This window comes from Chelonia mydas, chromosome 1, assembly GCF_015237465.2.
Source record: "Chelonia mydas isolate rCheMyd1 chromosome 1, rCheMyd1.pri.v2, whole genome shotgun sequence".
NCBI classification, from domain to species: Eukaryota; Metazoa; Chordata; order Testudines; family Cheloniidae; genus Chelonia; species Chelonia mydas.
The window spans coordinates 119,152,649-119,170,050 of NC_057849.1; the positions used below are offsets into that span (position 1 = coordinate 119,152,649).

Here is a 17,402-nt window from a genome sequence, read left to right on the forward strand (position 1 = left end):
GCTCTCTATAAATATATCAGAGGGATAAATACCAGAGAGGGAGAGGAATTATTTAAGCTCAGTACCAATGTAGACACAAGAACAAATGGATATAAACTGGACACCAGGAAGTTTAGACTTGAAATTAGACGAAGGTTTCTAACCATCAGAGGAGTGAAGTTTTGGAATAGCCCTCCAAGGGAAGCAGTGGGGGCAAAAGATCTATCTGGCTTTAAGATTAAACTCGATAAGTTTATGGAGGAGGTATGATGGGATAACATGGTTTTGGTAATTAAATATTCATGGTAAATAGGCCCAATGGTCTGTGATTGGATATTAGTTGGGGTGGGATCTGAGTTACCCAGGAAAGAATTTTCTGTAGTATCTGGCTGGGGAATCTTGCCCAGGGTTTAGCTGATCACCATATTTGGGGTCGGGAAGGAATTTTCCTCCAGGGCAGATTGGAAGAGGCCCTGGAGGTTTTTCGCCTTCCTCTGTAGCATGAGGCATGGGTCACTTGCTGGAGGATTCTCTGCTCCTTGAAGTCTTTAAATCACGATTTGAGGACTTCAGTAGCCCAGACATAGGTGAGAGGTTTTACGCAGGAGTGGGTGGGTGAGATTCTGCAGCCTGCATTGTGCAGGAGGTCAGACTAGATGATCATAATGGTCCCTTCTGACCTAAATATCTATGAATCTGTGAATCAAGCTGAGGTCTTGAATTCTGACATTCACAGAACTGTTATGTTGTTCTCTCATTAGCCTTTCTTCCTTTCTAGTTTGACTATAAATGGAAAATAGATTTTTTTTAAAGGATGCATATAAGCTAGGGCTAGATTATTAAAAAAAACCCCACACAAATACAGTAGGTCATTAAAACATTTAGAAAAAGCTAAAAATCTTCTTGAATTCTCAACTTGAAATATATTAATATCTATGATGGTATAAATTAAAATGTGAATTAGATAATTCCAATACAATTTCTGTGACAATATATAATTTGATGGTCATCTAATGGCCCCAGTTTTCAGCTGATGTAAACAGGTGTCGCTGCAGTGAAATCATTGGCTCTGTTGATTTCAATGAAACTATGACAAACTACACCAGCTGAGGACTGGGGACAAAATATTCAGCACATAGAATGGGAACATGCCACATTCTTTATCCTAAGTATTTCTGAATACCAAAAAGAACATATTCAACACGCTTACATGCTGTTTCTCCAACACTACTCAGACTTCTCTTCACAAGAGGATCCCTAAGAGGGCTATGCTGAACAGTATTCTTTCTTCTCTGGAGACCTGAATTCATATCCTGACATCAGGTCACAAGTCAAAATTAGGTTTTTTGGGTCCCCATTTGTGCACATTATTTAACGACCACAAAGTTCAGAACAATTCACAATCTCTGTGAAGAGGGGCAGGGGCAAAAGTGTAATAGCAAGGGTACTGTAGGTCAGGAGTGCCCTAAATTGGTGAGCTGTATGGGGGGGGGGGAGTTTGTACAGTGTCCATCCACACTACACCTGGCTTAAATCAGCAGCACTATTACCACCTCACTTTCATTAGTACTAGAGATACTCACACTCCTCCTAACAATACAAAGATGGACTCGTTGATCTCACGGCAGAAGAACAGTGAGCCATGGAGAGGCAGATATTGGTCTCATTAAAAAAAACTTACACTGAATGATTTAAATGGATTACATTTGACAGACAGTTCAGATTGGAAGAATTACCAGCTTCTAGCTAAACCTCAACTACTGCCTTCATAATGATACTCTTCTTTTCCATTTTGTCTTTTGAGGAGAGAAAATCCATTCTCCATGCTAGCTTAGTCCTAAACAATACTTGCCAACTGTGATAAAGTCTTGGTTGCATAGTATGGTCAGACTACAATGAATTTATTAGTTTGAAGAGTTTTACTAGGAATAAGCTCCTGATAATCAGGCACAAGTCTCTGACATATTTAGAATGAGGTATAGTCCTGGAGTCATAAAGTGTACATTGCAATTATTTTACATTATACAGCTACTTGAGAAACAGCTAGTTAATTTGTCAGTGTGATCATTTGTAATGATACAGGGGGTAGAATATACAGTAATACTCAGTAGACTTGGTCAGAAACATTTAAGCATAACCATTTTTTATGGAAAATGCAGTTCCATAAAATCAAAATGCTTCTTCACAAAATCATATCTATCTCATTGACATTCAGTTTTAAAGAAAAACTGAAGCACAAGTTCTGACAGTGTTGAAACTGGAAATTATGACATTTTTGGAAATAACTATTTCTATTTTTAATATAATATGAAATCAAAATGAAACTTTTTTTGTTGATGTGAAACACTTTGACTAACCAGAAATGATTTTTTCCCAAAAATCTTGAAATCCTTTTTCCAAATGGAATTTCCATCTTCCACCCTGGCCTCAAACTCAGCTGAGTCTGGACAATACCAATACACTATATTCACCAATGAGACCTTTTTCCTATAGACTCCTGGTATCTCTTGTCATCATGACACTCTGGTATTTAACATTGGGATGTTCTTTGTAACAACATTAACATAAAGCAAGCTTGCCTCTACTCTTTTCAGGCTAGACTGTGATCTTAGGCACAGCCCTCAGCAAAGGTTGATGTGTAAATTACACTGCTCGAGGAGACATTGTGCCTGAGACACCCCTCTGAGGCACAGTTCCTTTGGTGCTCCCTCTTGAACTTGAGAAACAGGAGTAATCTGCTTTACAGGGTGCAGCATACTCTTCCCCTCCCCTCCCAGCTGTCCCTTGGCAGGTGCATGTTCTGTCATTCATTCACAGACAAACCTTCCTCCAAAATCTTCTTTCCTTATAAGATAACCATGAGGATGATCTGCTTAGGAACACTATTACAGAACTAGGCTGTGCCTTTATGCACCACCCACCAACAGCCCCAGGATGCCTTGGGCTTCAGACAGCCATTTGAGGTACAATTCCCTTGCTACATACCCACTTCCAACAGCGTTGAAGAGTAAAAATTTGCTGCTGGCCTACAGCAGCAATAAATAATACCACCACACACACTGGCTCAGCTGTGCTGACCAATGAATTAGTGGATAGGATCAACACTTCAGCTATTTCCTGCCACTCCCTCCCCACCTGCTCCAGGAGAAGGTAGTAAGCGGGCATGCCCAGACTGATGGTGGGCAAAGGGGTTCTTATTTCTCCTTATTCCCTTGTGCAGGCACACAGCCCAAGTCACAATCATACCTTTTCAATTTATGGCCTTGGTTTTCAGGCCAATCCTAAACTTATCTCCATTTTTGCACCCATGTTTATTTGTGGGAACAATGTATGTCATTTAGATATCTAAATACCTCTTTATGGATGCAGACGTGCACTCAGATGGAAAAGGAAAAATGGTGCCCACAAACTGCTTGCATGAAAAGGGAGAGAGGGTTTTTCTTTGTGTTTTTCTTCATTGTTTGTTCGTTTGTTTGTTTGTAATAGAACAAGTCACTGTATTACATTTAGGAGATAAAAGAATCCTACCCGGTTGCCTTCAAATTTTGAGCGATCGGTGTTTGCCTTTGCCATCTTTTCTGCAAGTTTCTTCTGTCTTTGAGGGCCTTTTCCAAAGAAGATGTAATTGACAAAGGCGTATTCAAGTAAGGCCAAGAAGACAAATACAAAGCAGCCCATAAGATACATGTCAATGGCTTTAACATAGGGAATTTTAGGCAAAGTCTCGCGAAGATGAGTGTTGATTGTTGTCATAGTCAGCACAGTTGTAATTCCTAAACAAAGAAATAGAACAGTGGGCATCTTACAAGTTTTAGGAGATCATGTTTTAGTTTTTGCTTCCATTTTGGGAAATTTCCTTCACCAGCTTACAATAGCTTAAAAATACCATGGGGAAGTTAATGACATCACACAGGTGCAAATAAGGGCAGAATTTGGTTCAATGCATTAACATTTGGAATCCAAATCAGGGTGAGATCAAACTGATCCCTGTGTCAGGCGTTGGCATTTATGAATTTGTTCAACATACCCTGGAACATATTAAACTGTTTATCAGCCGTCCCTCAGGATATGTCCACACTGCAATTAAACAACCACAGCTGGCCCATGTCTGCTGATTTGGACATGCAGGGCTCGATTTACAGGCTACAACATTGTGATGCAGATGTTCATGCTCAGGTTGGAGCCTGAGCTCTGTGTCCTCATGATAGGGAGGATCCCAGAGCCTGGGCTCCAGCCCCAGCCCAAACATCTATACCACAGTTTTACAGCCCTGCAGCCCATGCCCTACGAGCGCAAGTCAGTTGATACAGGCCAGCCGTGGGTATTTAGGGTATTTAATTGCAGTGTAGACATACCCTCAGAGGCTTAACCAGAGGATCTTAACCTCTAGGAGAACACAGGGCCTCTTGCAGAAGTCAAAAAGCAAAGTTTTTTCCTAGTCAACAAGGATCTATGAGTGAATCCCTTCCCTAGCAAGTATCTAAGCTATAGGGCCTGATACTCCATAGTACTGTAGTCATTTACACCAGTGCAGAGTGAGTGTAAAACACTATCACTCTGATTTGAGAGCATTTTACACCCACTTTGCACTAGTGTAAATGACTACACAAGGTACAGGGTAATAGAGGATCAGGCTCATGGTCTTGTATATTATGGAGCACAAGGGGACAGGTTACAGGTACTGGGTGGCATACTTCATAATAACTCATGCATACTGTTGGTTGGCTGCTTTCTCAAAAGAACCTACTAGATTGATCTCTGGCCTCTGAAGGGCGGTCTCTCTCTCCTACTGATTGAGACTAACGGGGCTCTTGTGACTCCTTTGGGTGTAGCTGACTGATTGTTATTATTAGTATTTATTATCTGCATTACCATAGCACCTAGGAGCCCCAGATGTGGACTAGGACCCCACTGTGATTGGTGCTGTGCAAACACAGGACAAAACGTTAGTTCCTGCCGCTACATTGGGGTAGAACTCATGAAAGCGGGGCAATCTTTTGATACATGACTAGCCAAAAAAATAAACAAACAAACAATAAAACAGGCCAGCAGCCTTACTCAGGTCTCTCTCTTTCCAGGTGCCCTGAGAAGAGAATTGCATGGGCTAGTAGCAGGAGTGTGATATGGCTTGGTGACTTCTGTCTAGCTATTCCTGTTTATTCAATACCACAATTATGATGAGAACTTAAAACAGAGATATTGGTTGGACCACAGGAAATATTCCTCCTCTCCACTGACCTTTAAGAGGAGGTGGTGGCTGGAGCACCCTACATTCTGAAAGTTCTGAGTAGGAGAATGGTTTTTGTGGACTCTTCCTGCCATGTAAGTGAGAAGAGCCCTAAAACATGAGCCAAGGGATAGCTTGGTCCCAGGCCAGCCCCAAGATCTGGGGTATGTGGAAAGGTAGCTTGGAGCCACTTTACTCTGATGAGAGGAAGACTGGGCTCTATATGAGGAACTCACTTTAGAGATTTTATGATAGTTACATTCTGCATTCGGGGGGAGAACAAAGCACTATTGACTCAATACAGAGTGACATGATTTTGGCATAAGTGAGCTTGGAATATCAGTATACTGACATGTTGCAGTCTTTAACAACTTCTGAAGGCTACATTTAGCTCATCCTTATCACATACCAAGGGCAACTCTTGCTGCTGATGCATCATAATTGATCCAGAATGACACCCACGATAAAATGGTAATCAGTATAGAGGGCATGTAGGTCTGAAGAATAAAGTATCCAATATTTCTCTTTAACTTAAAACTCAGTGAGAGTCTTGGATATGCACCTAAGAAAAAGGGGGAAAAAACACTTATTTATACTGAAAAAAAGACCCTGGTAGACAAAATACTTTTCTTTAGTTTCCATAGAAACTAAATCATGCAGCTTTGATGGGATATTATGACATTTATAGAACAGTAGGGAAAATGCCTTTAGTGTACTACCGGTTAGCTAAATGCATGCTATTCAAAAGGAATCTTGGATTTTTTGCAGAGAATACACTAGTTTGAATTTTACTGAGAAAAGAGATAATAACATTAATTTTTAATTATAAAACAATTGGCTGAGCACTGGATTTTTTTTAAAATGTGATACTTAAATCTCTATGTAAAATGTTTATCTAAATGAATAATTTTCATATATCACTTTATTGAGAGGATTAGTATAATTAACAGTCAAATGAATATAGTTAATTTAATTAATTTTAATACATTATAATTAAAATTAATTTCGCGTAATGTATTATTTGCATAGAATAGCTGTTCCTGAACTGACACTTCTCAAATAGATGCAAAATAGGTGAAATATGCTACCTCAAGTGTCAGAAATAAATTCTCTTGAATAATAGTAAGAAAAAGAACAGAAGAACATAACAATGGCCATACTGGGTCAGACCAATGGTCCATCTAGCCCAGTGTCCTGTCTTCCGACAGTGGCCAATGCCAGGTGCCCCAGCGGGAATAAACAGAACAGGCAATCATCAAGTGAACCAACCCTTGTTACCCATTCCAAGCTTCCAGCAAACAGAGGCTAGGGATACTTCAGAGCACAGGTTTGCATCCCTGCCCATCCTGGCTAATAGTCATTGATGGACCTATCCTCCATGAACCTATCTAGTCTTTTTTGAACTCTGTTATAGTCTTGGCCTTCACAACATCCTCTGGCAAAAAGTTCCACAGGTTGACAGCACATTGTGAGAAGAAATATTTCCTCTTGTTTGTTTTAAACCTGCTGGCTATTAATTTTATTTGGTGACCCCTAGGTCTTGTCTTATGAGAAGGAGTAAACAACACTTCCTTATTTACTTTCTCCACACCAGTCATGATTTTATAGACCTCTGTCATGTCACCATTTAGTCATCTCTTTTCCAAATTGAAAAGTCTAAGTCTTATTAATCTCTCTTCATATGGAAGCTGTTCCATACCCCTAATCATTTTGTTGCCCTTTTCTGAATCTTTTTCCAATTCCTATATATATATAGAGAGAGAGAGAGAGAGAGAGAGAGAGAGAGAGAGAGAGATGGGGTGACCACATCTGCACACAGTATTCAAGATGTGGACGTACCATGGATTTATATAAAGGGAATTTGATATCTTTTGTCTTATTATCTATCCCTTTCTTAATGATTCCCAACATTCTGTTTGCTTTTTTGACTGCCACTGCACATTGAGTGGATGTTTTCAGAGAACTATCCACAGTCACTCCAAGATCTCTTTCTTGCATGGTAACAGCTAATTTAGACCCCATCATTTTATATGGATAGTTGAGATGTTTTCCAATGAGCATTACTTTGCATATTTCAGCATTGAATTTCATCTGCCATTTTGTTACCCAGTCACCAAGTTTTGTGAGATCCATTTTGTAACTCTCCTCAGTCTGCTTTGGGCTTAACTATCTTGAGTAGTTTTACATGTGCACATGAAAAACTGCACATGCACCCACATGCAACAATTCCTTTAAAAAGTTTGTTTGATCAAATACAGTTGGTTAAATATTCACGTAAAAAAATATATCTTGCTACTGTGCAGAGTCTATATTTTTTGGTGAACAATCCCTGAAGCATTTGTTTGCTTTATCACATTCATTTTCTAATGAACAATGTCTCACTTCCAAGCATAAACTCTTTCTCTCCTTGAAACTAGGCCTACTTTTCTGCTAACAAAGTTTAATTCTCTCATCTGATTTTCTAATAAAATAGCCTGGAGGGCCTCCTGGGTAACCTGTGTAAACCAAAGCACACGTCCCATCTTGTAAAATAAGTTTTAAAAATAAATCAGGGACTGAACCACCCACTGCAGTAGGGGGTGACAGTGGAGCAAAACTCTGCCAGGTTCCTCTCAGGGAGTTTCTCCCAAATTATTTTGCCCATGGAAGCGGTGGGGTTCGCACCTCACAGATCAGTTCCATCCAGAGGCCACAGCTGGCTTTGTATCCCTGGAAACCACCCTTACTGCTCCCAGACAGCAATGGTGCCATGCTATCAGGGCTGCCCTAGATGATGCCTGACCCTGGAACTACCAATGTCTGTATTATCCTAAGCTATAATATGTTTACACCTTTGTAGAGTTGGAGGAAGGATGGTGCATCACCCAATTGGCCCAATCTCCATCCTGCTGACTCCTACTCCCTCTCATTTACTCCCACACTGCCCCAGTATGCAGACCACAGAACTCTGTGAGGGATGACAGGGAGGGAACTTTGCTATGAAGGCAGCTGACTCTGCCCTTTCTGTGTGGAAGGTCTGTGCACAGGGGCCTCACTCACATGTAATCAAGGGATTATGAACAAATCCTTAAATATTTAAGCAGAAATCAAATACTTTGTGCAATCATTATTTCCTGGTTTGCTCAACTATTATTACTGTAACTGGCCTGATTTTGGTGGGATAATGCCTTGTTAATTAAGGCTCAATTTATTTATCAACTAGTTACCTGGAGGTTCTAGCTCTTATATATTACATCAAAAATATATTTTAATCTTGAGATGTGTTAATGTTTAGGGGCCAGATTCTGATACCCTCCCTCACATTCAGCATTAGGAGTTCCACTGATTTCAGAGGGATAATTTGAAGAGTACAGTACTGACTCACTGCAAGTAAGCGTGGCAGAATCTGGCCTTAAATATTTAGGCCAGATATGACTGAGAATGCAGAGAGGAAAATAAATGGTTAATCAATAATCTGAGTACAAATAACCCCAACTTCTCATTTATTCAAATGCTTGGTAAAAAGCAATTACTTGTGCCTGTTTCGATTTCATTAAAAGACAGGGAGCTGAGCTGAAATACCTAGCTCCTAGGCTAAATTAGTCTCTTGCTGTTTTATCCAAGTAAAAAACCAAGATATCAGAGATGGCCAGTTACAGAATTCATATTCAAATCTGTTCTTCCAGGATATTTCTTTTGCTAATTAGAATGTATTTTAAAGATTGATCTTTCAGAACATGCCAAATAATTATATGTCAAAGCCTATTAAAAGTACCTTCCTCTTTCAAAAAAGTAGCTAATTTGGCTAGAGACTATGATGGGTCTTGAAGTTTCCAGCGAAAGTGGGTTATGTCTTCCCTTTTCAGGTCAGTCTCTTAGCCCTGGTCTACATTGGGGTGCGGGATCGATCTAAGTTATGCAACAAACTTAAATCGACTTATCGTGGTGTCTTCACCGTGGTGAGTCAACTGCTGCCACTCCCCCGTAGACTCTGCCTACGCCTCTCGTGGCACTGGAGTACAGGAGTCGACGGAAGAGTGCTTGGGGGTCGATTTATCGCGTCTAGACTAGATCCCCGCTGGATCGATCGCTGCCCACCAATCCGGCCAGAAGTGAAAACATACCCTTAGTGTAGTTTATCTGGACCATTTTTGATTTTTTCTAATGCTTGTCAGATCAGCCACTGCAGGAGCCACTTCGGTGCATGGTTGGCCTTCTTAGTCTCTTGTAGTAGGGCTGTGGCTGCAGTATGGAACCTTTCCAGAAAATCATTGCTATTCTCAGTTCAAGATTGACTACTTCAATTTTTAAAATAGTTTTCATAGTTCTGATTTAAACTTTCTTTTCTATAATTTTTAAATTGGATGTTTTAAAAGTACATTCAAGCCAATTATCTTAATCTAAATTGTGGGCAACCACGTTACAAAATAAGCAACAGTTTATGCATAGTTTGAAGTAGGAATAGTAGGAAAGTTGAAGAGTTCAGAAGCTGGGAATTTGCTAAAATCAGTGGCTCAAATTTTCAAAGCTGCCTACATTATGTGAATGCCTAATTCCCATTCATTTTAATGGGCATGCAGATCTAGACAGCTTTGAAAGTCTTAGCCATTATGTGTGTTTTTTAAATTGCTCCTTAGTAGGGACAGTAGTATGGACAGTGTTTCCATTCTCATTATATTTTGCACAAGAATATACAGTCGTGCTATTTTGGGGAGCACACGAGGAATAACTCATTTTATCTGAAACAATGCTTATATCAAGGCTCTTTAATACACCTAATGCATTCTTATTTTTTGCATAACCAGTAGAATTATTACTACACTGAAATCTTATCTATAGCTCAATGAATCATCTAATATCTGCCTTTGAGCACCCGATAGCCTCAGAGACAAAAGGGACAGCATCAGCCTTCTTTTCCACAGAGACAGAGAAACTCAGCAGCAGCAGCCAAGTCAGTGGTTATTTTCCCGAGTCTTTAGAGAGAGGTAAAGGGTCCTGAGGAGTCCACCAGCCCCTCCAGATAGCATCCCTAGTTTTATTATTATGTATTATTATTAATAATAATAATTATTTGTGTTATGATCACAGTGTGCTGGGTGTTGGCCAGACATTCAAGAAGATGGATAAAACATACAAACGAAAAATATACGCTAATAATAATTAATATAAACTGCATTCTCCATCAAGCACTAATTAGCTGGCTAATTTATTGTGGTGTATGGCAGAGGTGGGTTTTGAGGAATGATTCGAAAGGGAAGGACTTGGCCATGTGGATCAGTTCAGGGAGGTTATTCCATGCATGGGGGCTGTTGTCGTAGAAACGTAAAGATGGTTTGGTGAAAGATTTATTCCCTTGCATAAAAACAGTGTTACCATACTAGATCAGGTCTGTGGTCCATCTAGTCCAGTATCCTGTCCCCATCACTGGCAATCATCAGATGCTTCAGAGGAAGGTACAAGAAACCTTATAGTAGGCATGTGGGATAATCTACCTCCCACAAAAATCTCATCCTAATCCCTAATAGTTAGGCTGTTTTAAACCCTGAAGCATGGAGTTTTAAATGACAGGTTTCAGAGTAGCAGCCGTATTAGTCTGTATTCGCAAAAAGAAAAGGAGTACTTGTGGCACCTTAGAGACTAACCAATTTATTTGAGCATAAGCTTTTGTGAGCTACAGTTCACTTCATCGGATGCATCCTCACAAAAGCTTATGCTCAAATAAATTGGTTAGTCTCTAAGGTGCCACAAGTACTCCTTTTCTTTTTGGAGTTTTACATGTTTGTTAGCAGTAACTATTATAATGCTGAATATTCTTTTTATCCATATAAATGTCCACTCCTGTTTATTATTGCCTCTTCAATCTCTTTTATATGGCTGTCACACAGTTCTTTAGATTTCTATTTCATCTGTGTTTAACAGGACTCTGTCTGTAAATTATTCCAGATTTCATCATAAAAAACATTTCACACTTTCTTGAACTAAAACTTCGCTTATCCTGTACTAAAATCTTTTCTCAACTTCCTGTAACCAGTGCAAAAATGAGGTTCTCCGTCAGTGCCATGCAACCAATATTTTAAAAAGCAGTTCTCACAAAAACTCCCACCTTCAGTGTGTGATTATGCTAGGAGTGCATGAGGTTGCAGAGAGGAGTGGTAAGGGATTAACACATCTGTTTCCTTTTCCATTTAAACAAAACCTTCTTTTCCTAACTATGACCAAAGAAATATGACAGCATTTGGCAAACAAACTCATATCAATTGCTCTTCTGCCAATGCTTATGTTTTGTAATGAAATACAAGTAGTGCTGCTGTGCACTTTGAACCAGATGCTATGATCAAGGAATCGGTGAAGAGAGTCCCATAAATGTATCATATGCTTAGTTTGTTAAATGCTTGGGATCAAGGGTTCAATAGGCAGCATGGTTTCATGATCTGAACAGAGGGCCGAGCGTTTGAAACTCCTAAGCAGAAATCCCAGCTCTGCCAAGGAGTCACTGTGTGGCCACAGGCAAGTCATCCCGTGCCAACATTTTCAAAGATATTAAGCACTTATATCCATGTTGTCTTCAGTCACCTCAGTAAGTGGTCTAGTTTTCAGAGATGCTGTGAGATTCTATCAATTTAAACTATGTTTCTGGTGGTGGGGGAGGGCAGGGGGCAGGGAGAGGGGCGGGTTGGAAGAGGACCTCTTACCCCAGATTTAGCACTCCAAAACTGACTATAGGAGCCCTTGGATGTGTAGAAACTAGGTGTCTTCAGTTGCCTGCTACATGCAGGCACATACCTTAATGCAACACAATATCAAATACACTGCATACACTGTACTGAGACACAATCCAAACACACACTCAAGTTGTAGATCAATGATCATAAAGCTGTTATTTTTAACCTGGCATTCCCATACTTCTGTAAGGTCACTATGGGCTAGGGTTAACTGACAGCCCAAAGTGAAAGGCTTCATACCCAATTACAAAGACGTTTAGCCTTTCTGTTAAGTACGACACAACCTAGGCTTTCATGGACTACTCATCTGTAAAAAGAAATGGAGAAGTATTCCTGCTTCATGGATTACTGCATAATGGCTTTACCAGCTAATCGTTTATCACAAATGTGGTATCCAGCACTATCATTATGTAAAATAGTAACTGGCATACGTAAGGAAGTGAACAAACTGAACGTGCAAACAAAAGAACACTTGCCTGTGGCGAAGACAACATTCTTTGACACCAGTCTGTATTCCACAATGGAGAACTGTGGAAGCTCGATCCTCTCTACGCCTGTGACTGCATTATCTCCACCTCTCCAGTAAAACTCTATGTCATCGGTTGTATAACCATCTTCAAACAAAGCACAAATGTAATGTTGGAAAAAACCTCTACTATATTCTACCATGAAAAATCTAGTACATAGTATCATTTCAGAAGATTACAGAGTGGATTAAGGCTTTGCAGCTACAATTGTTCCACTACTTTATTCCATATGGGTGGTTTTCAAATATATTACCATTTTAAGTTGCTCTCTTAAAGGGCTGTCTCCATTAAATAAAAGAGTTCACAAGTATTTGAGGCAAGTTTTTTGTTTTGTTTTTTAGTTCTGATGAAATTCAGGGCAAGAATGAAGGCAACCAGATAGAGTACAGTCAAGACATAGATACGACCAGGAAGTGGCTCCTAATACTGACTAGAGGAGTCTGTTTACAGATTGGTGCAATTTCAGATATCAGATGCACTTAGTATTAATTAACAGGAAAAGAGAGAATGTTCTACCAATGCAAACAAAGATATTAGAGAGAGGGGGCCTTCTCCCACAGAAATCAATGGTTAAACCCCCATTAATGCCAATGGGACTGGTATTAAGTCAAGTGTAATTTAAACAAATAATTCATTAATGTGTTCTTCATGGCAAGGCCATTCATGCATAATAAAGCACACTGAAAGAAAATTGAATCTCAGTGTTTGCGCTCTTCAAAGTCAATCTGATTAAAATATGAACCTTTGTTCTCCTGTTGTAAATAAATATCCAGTCACTACCTCTATCTAATCAGTCTGGAGTGCTGAACTGTATCATTCTTTCTATCTCCTAGCCCCAACTTTTATCAACACAACATGCAAACCTGACATTAATAATTCCCTTATATTCTAAATGATGCATAAAATCAAATAAACAGTCCAAAGGGTCATTGTGTTAAAGAATTCACATGTTCGTTAGGCATCAGGATGACTGTTCTATGGCTGTATTGGGGAAAACTGCCCACACAACTGAACTGGACTTTATTTGTATCTGTATATATACATACAGCTCTCTATTTCCAGAGTACAGTTTTGTTCATCTAATGGGTATCTTCTCAGATCCATCATACAAGCTGCAGTAGTTGTGATTCTGAAATACAAACAAATGGAATTACAGTAGGCCAATCATTCATTATTTCTTTAAAAGTGAGGAATGTTTAAAGAAAGGCATTGACTACAGACCAGATTCTGCAGCTCTTACACTGAGCAGAACTTTCTCAAATGAGTAGTTCCACTGACTTCAGTAAGATTACTCACTCTAAATGGCACTTGAGTGATCACATGGGGGCTCAGTGTGTAAGTACTATTTAAACATTTGTCCCGAGTACAGAACATGTCTTTATATCGGAAAGTGTTTAACCATAAAAGTTTGCTACACATGTCATGATGATGCTTTTTACTATGCTACATTTGTGTTCTGTCTGCATTCTGTCTTTTCTTCTTTGTCTTCTTTTTTAAGTACCATACAACATGGTTTTACTGTGTTTATGTTTTATCAAAACCCATATAAAGAAATAAAATCCACAGCAGCCAATGGAAGGATAGATTCAAAATAGTTACGCTTATTTAAATGTGATAGTACAACTTGTGCACTCAATCCAAATCTAGCATAATTTTACAATCAATGTAAAGTAAATATCGAAATGATCAATATATTCAAACGATTTTTATAAATCTCAATTTAAAGGAATAAAATTTATGTATGCATTCAAAGCAATTATATTAAGCCACATGTTGTCTCAGAATTAGATCTTAATTTTAAAAAGAATGTATTAATACAGACATGTAGGCCCTGACTCAGCAATGAACTTAAACACGTGTTTCAGTTTAAGCACATGCTTAAGTGTTTTGCTGAACTGAGGTCTTAGCCTTTAGCATGTGCTAAGGGTACACCATCTATCTAATATTGCTTTCATGTGAAGTTCATCTTTAAACTACCTTCTATATTTAATTAGGTCAACATTTTAAATCCAAATTAATCCATTTTCTCATGTTAATAGACACAAACTTGAAAAATGGTTCATTCCTAAACAAAAATCTGAATCCTTCCTTCGCTGTCAAAGGTCATTTAACGCATGAACAAAGCTCTGCCATCACTGTCTACCTTGGGCCACTCTTTTAATGTAAGTTTCCCTCTCTAAGTACTGTTCAATGGAGGGATTCTTTCGGATGGCCCCTTTTACATGTTCCTTCCGCTGCCCAATGGCATGCCTGCCCTGACAGATGTTCTGGCTTAACACATGTCCCAGTGGGCTGGAATAGTTTACGAAGAGCAGCTTCCACAGTTGCTCTGTGGCTTAGGAGAAGGATTTATCTCAATCGAACATCTGCCCAGTGCCCCGCTGGCTCCTCAGGCAAGGTGCTAGATTCAGGATTATTAATTATGGAAACTAGTGTCTCCGCAGTATGACTGTTAGCAACTCTGACATAGCACATAAAATTAGCACCAAGTAATGCACTCGGGAAAAAAATTACTTAACATTTTATCTGGGATCACCGCAAGAACATTTTAAATTACACAATCATAACAATTATGAACTTTACAAAGTCACACTTATTATGAAATCAAATTATTTTGCATATAATACAATATTGGTAGTTCCAATTCAAAACAATAAGAAAAATCAGTGATATGTAATTGTGATTATTATGCTGTTATCCCATTCTATTTTAAATGGAAAATATTTACTACATTGAACAATAGGTCACATGGTTCCAGACCCTGCCATGGCATCTACATGGGTTAAATTCATGCAGAGGCAGTTGCAGTATCAGGGTCTCTCAAATATTAGCGTCTTTAACTATATATGGATATTTATAAAAGATAAGTTTGGTATATTTACTAGAAATGATGGGGCTTGCAAATTTATATTTGTCTTTAACATATTAGGTTGCTTTATGACTTTTTAGATAATGTACTCTGTCCTAAGCCCCACCAATATCTATGTATTGCAAGGTTGTATTGTCAGGAAGAATATGCTCCATCGAAGCTATATAGGATATTTATGTACTAAATCAAGACACAGATGTGTAAGTCCAAAACATCAAACTAAAGATTTTAAAAAAAAACCAGATAGGTAAATACCACATTTACTCAAATGTACAAAATCATTTGCTGCAGTAATGCTCAACTCCATTTGTGTACAATTTCTGTGACCTTTCAGGCAACCTCCTTTTCCTTGCACACATGCTCGCTGAAGGAAAGTTTTGTTCACTCAGGCTAGCTTATGTGCGCAAGAAGAAGAGCTCTGTTTTTTATGGAAGAGATGCTGTCTGGCACAGCAGGATGGTAGGATTCCCAAACCCCTCAGCAGCACACTGGTAGAGAAGCAATTATATGAGCCAGACAAAGATCGGATTTCACACAAACACACACACACTTTGTATGCACGCAATACAGAAAGGAAAGGTTGACAATTTTCCAAAATTTCCTAAATTAGTTTATCTCCTGACACCTCTCCCTGAACTGCAACCTTATTAATTATTATTATTATTACTACTATTATTTGTATTTATATTGCTGTGTTGCCTAAAGGCCTGAATCTGTTGCGCTAGGCACTGTACAGAAACATAAAAAATTAGACCCTTCCCCAAAGAGCTTACAGTCTAAGTAAATTTAAGTACACTCAGAACTTCTCTCTGAGAGGTTCACAGTCCCAGTGGCTAATTCAGATATCCTTCCCTCCTGCTTATGAGAACTACATTCATTCAATTAAAGAACAGAAGCAATGTCACGTTCCTTATCTGACCAACCATAACTAACCAATATAGCTTGAATGTTCAAATATTGAGCATTGAATACTGAAAATAACCAATTCACAGATTCAAAAGACTTGCAAAACAATTCTCTCTCTCACTTTAGGTATTTATAACATGCTCCATCACCATAGTGTCTGAGGGCAAAAAGATTTGCATCCGGTAAGCATACAACAGGCAAGGATACTTTATTTTCTATCCCCTCTTTGTAAATGCCATTACCTTTTTTTTTTGTTTAAATTATTATTGAGGAAAAACCGCTGCATAGAAATGTGCATTTTACATTTTGTGCTGCAAACAGTGACATCTGTAGACAACTGGAAGGGAGTTGCATAGCCATGGATCAGGTTCTGAGAAAGTCCAACCTTGGAACTATTAATTCCATTGTTCTTCATGGATAATTGTTGTGAAGAGAACCTTGGCAGAGAAGAAACCTGAGATAACCAAGGCTCAATCCCTTGAAGACTTTGAAGATCAGGGTTCTGAATTTTCCAGTACTTAACATGGAGCCAGTGTGGCATAGAGGTCACTTTCGTCAGGCATTTTCAGGGATCTGTGTTGCTCAAAAGTTGGACCACCACCTGGAGCTTTCTCATGATATTTTCTATCATCCAGTGCATTGTAGTAACTGAGCGCTGGGGGAGTCAAACATGAAAATTGCAAAGGCCAGGTGCTCACTAAAGAAGAGGCCTCATGACCAGATGAAGATGGCAGAAGGTATTTTTGGCTACTGATGCCATTTGACTGTTCAGAAGCAGCAGAGCCTAGATGGAGCACAAGTCTGCAAACCACCTTTGCAACTAAATGCTAGGTTAAGGTTTTGACCAGTCTTTAGAACTTTTTTCCCTTTCTTTTTGCTAGGATTTAATGTCAGGAGCTTCTTCTCTCTTGTAGGCTCAGCAAAAGCTGGGCAAGAGTGATCTGTGCATGAAAGAAATTGTGAGTTGGGTATCATATATGTGCCGCTGGCACTGAAGTCCATGTCTCTCTGTCTCTTCTCATTGAGTAAATTCAAACAACAAATACGTTCAAGGAAAGTGTAATCTGCTCATGGGCATTCGCTGTCTGCAGAAGAGCAGACTAAATTTATCAAATAAATGATTTTCTACCGATTAAAACTGAGCTTTAATTTTATAACTAATATTCAGCAAATTGATTTGGGAATGTGCTGTG

The 17,402-nt window shown here is 39.0% G+C and overlaps 1 protein-coding gene across 3 annotated transcripts in view; it reads right to left on the reverse strand.

Annotated features, from left to right (window-relative positions):
* GABRB3 (gamma-aminobutyric acid type A receptor subunit beta3) overlaps nt 1-17,402 on the reverse strand; it is a 165,186-nt gene that overhangs the window by 32,785 nt on the left and 114,999 nt on the right. For all 3 annotated transcript variants that reach the window (XM_043537661.1, XM_037898739.2, XM_043537654.1), the window contains 4 exons: nt 13,481-13,563; nt 12,384-12,521; nt 5,616-5,768; nt 3,508-3,752 (listed from right to left, as the gene is read on the reverse strand). In XM_043537661.1, coding sequence (XP_043393596.1) covers nt 3,508-3,752; nt 5,616-5,768; nt 12,384-12,521; nt 13,481-13,563 — 619 coding nt within the window. The remainder of the gene's footprint in view (nt 1-3,507; nt 3,753-5,615; nt 5,769-12,383; nt 12,522-13,480; nt 13,564-17,402) is intronic.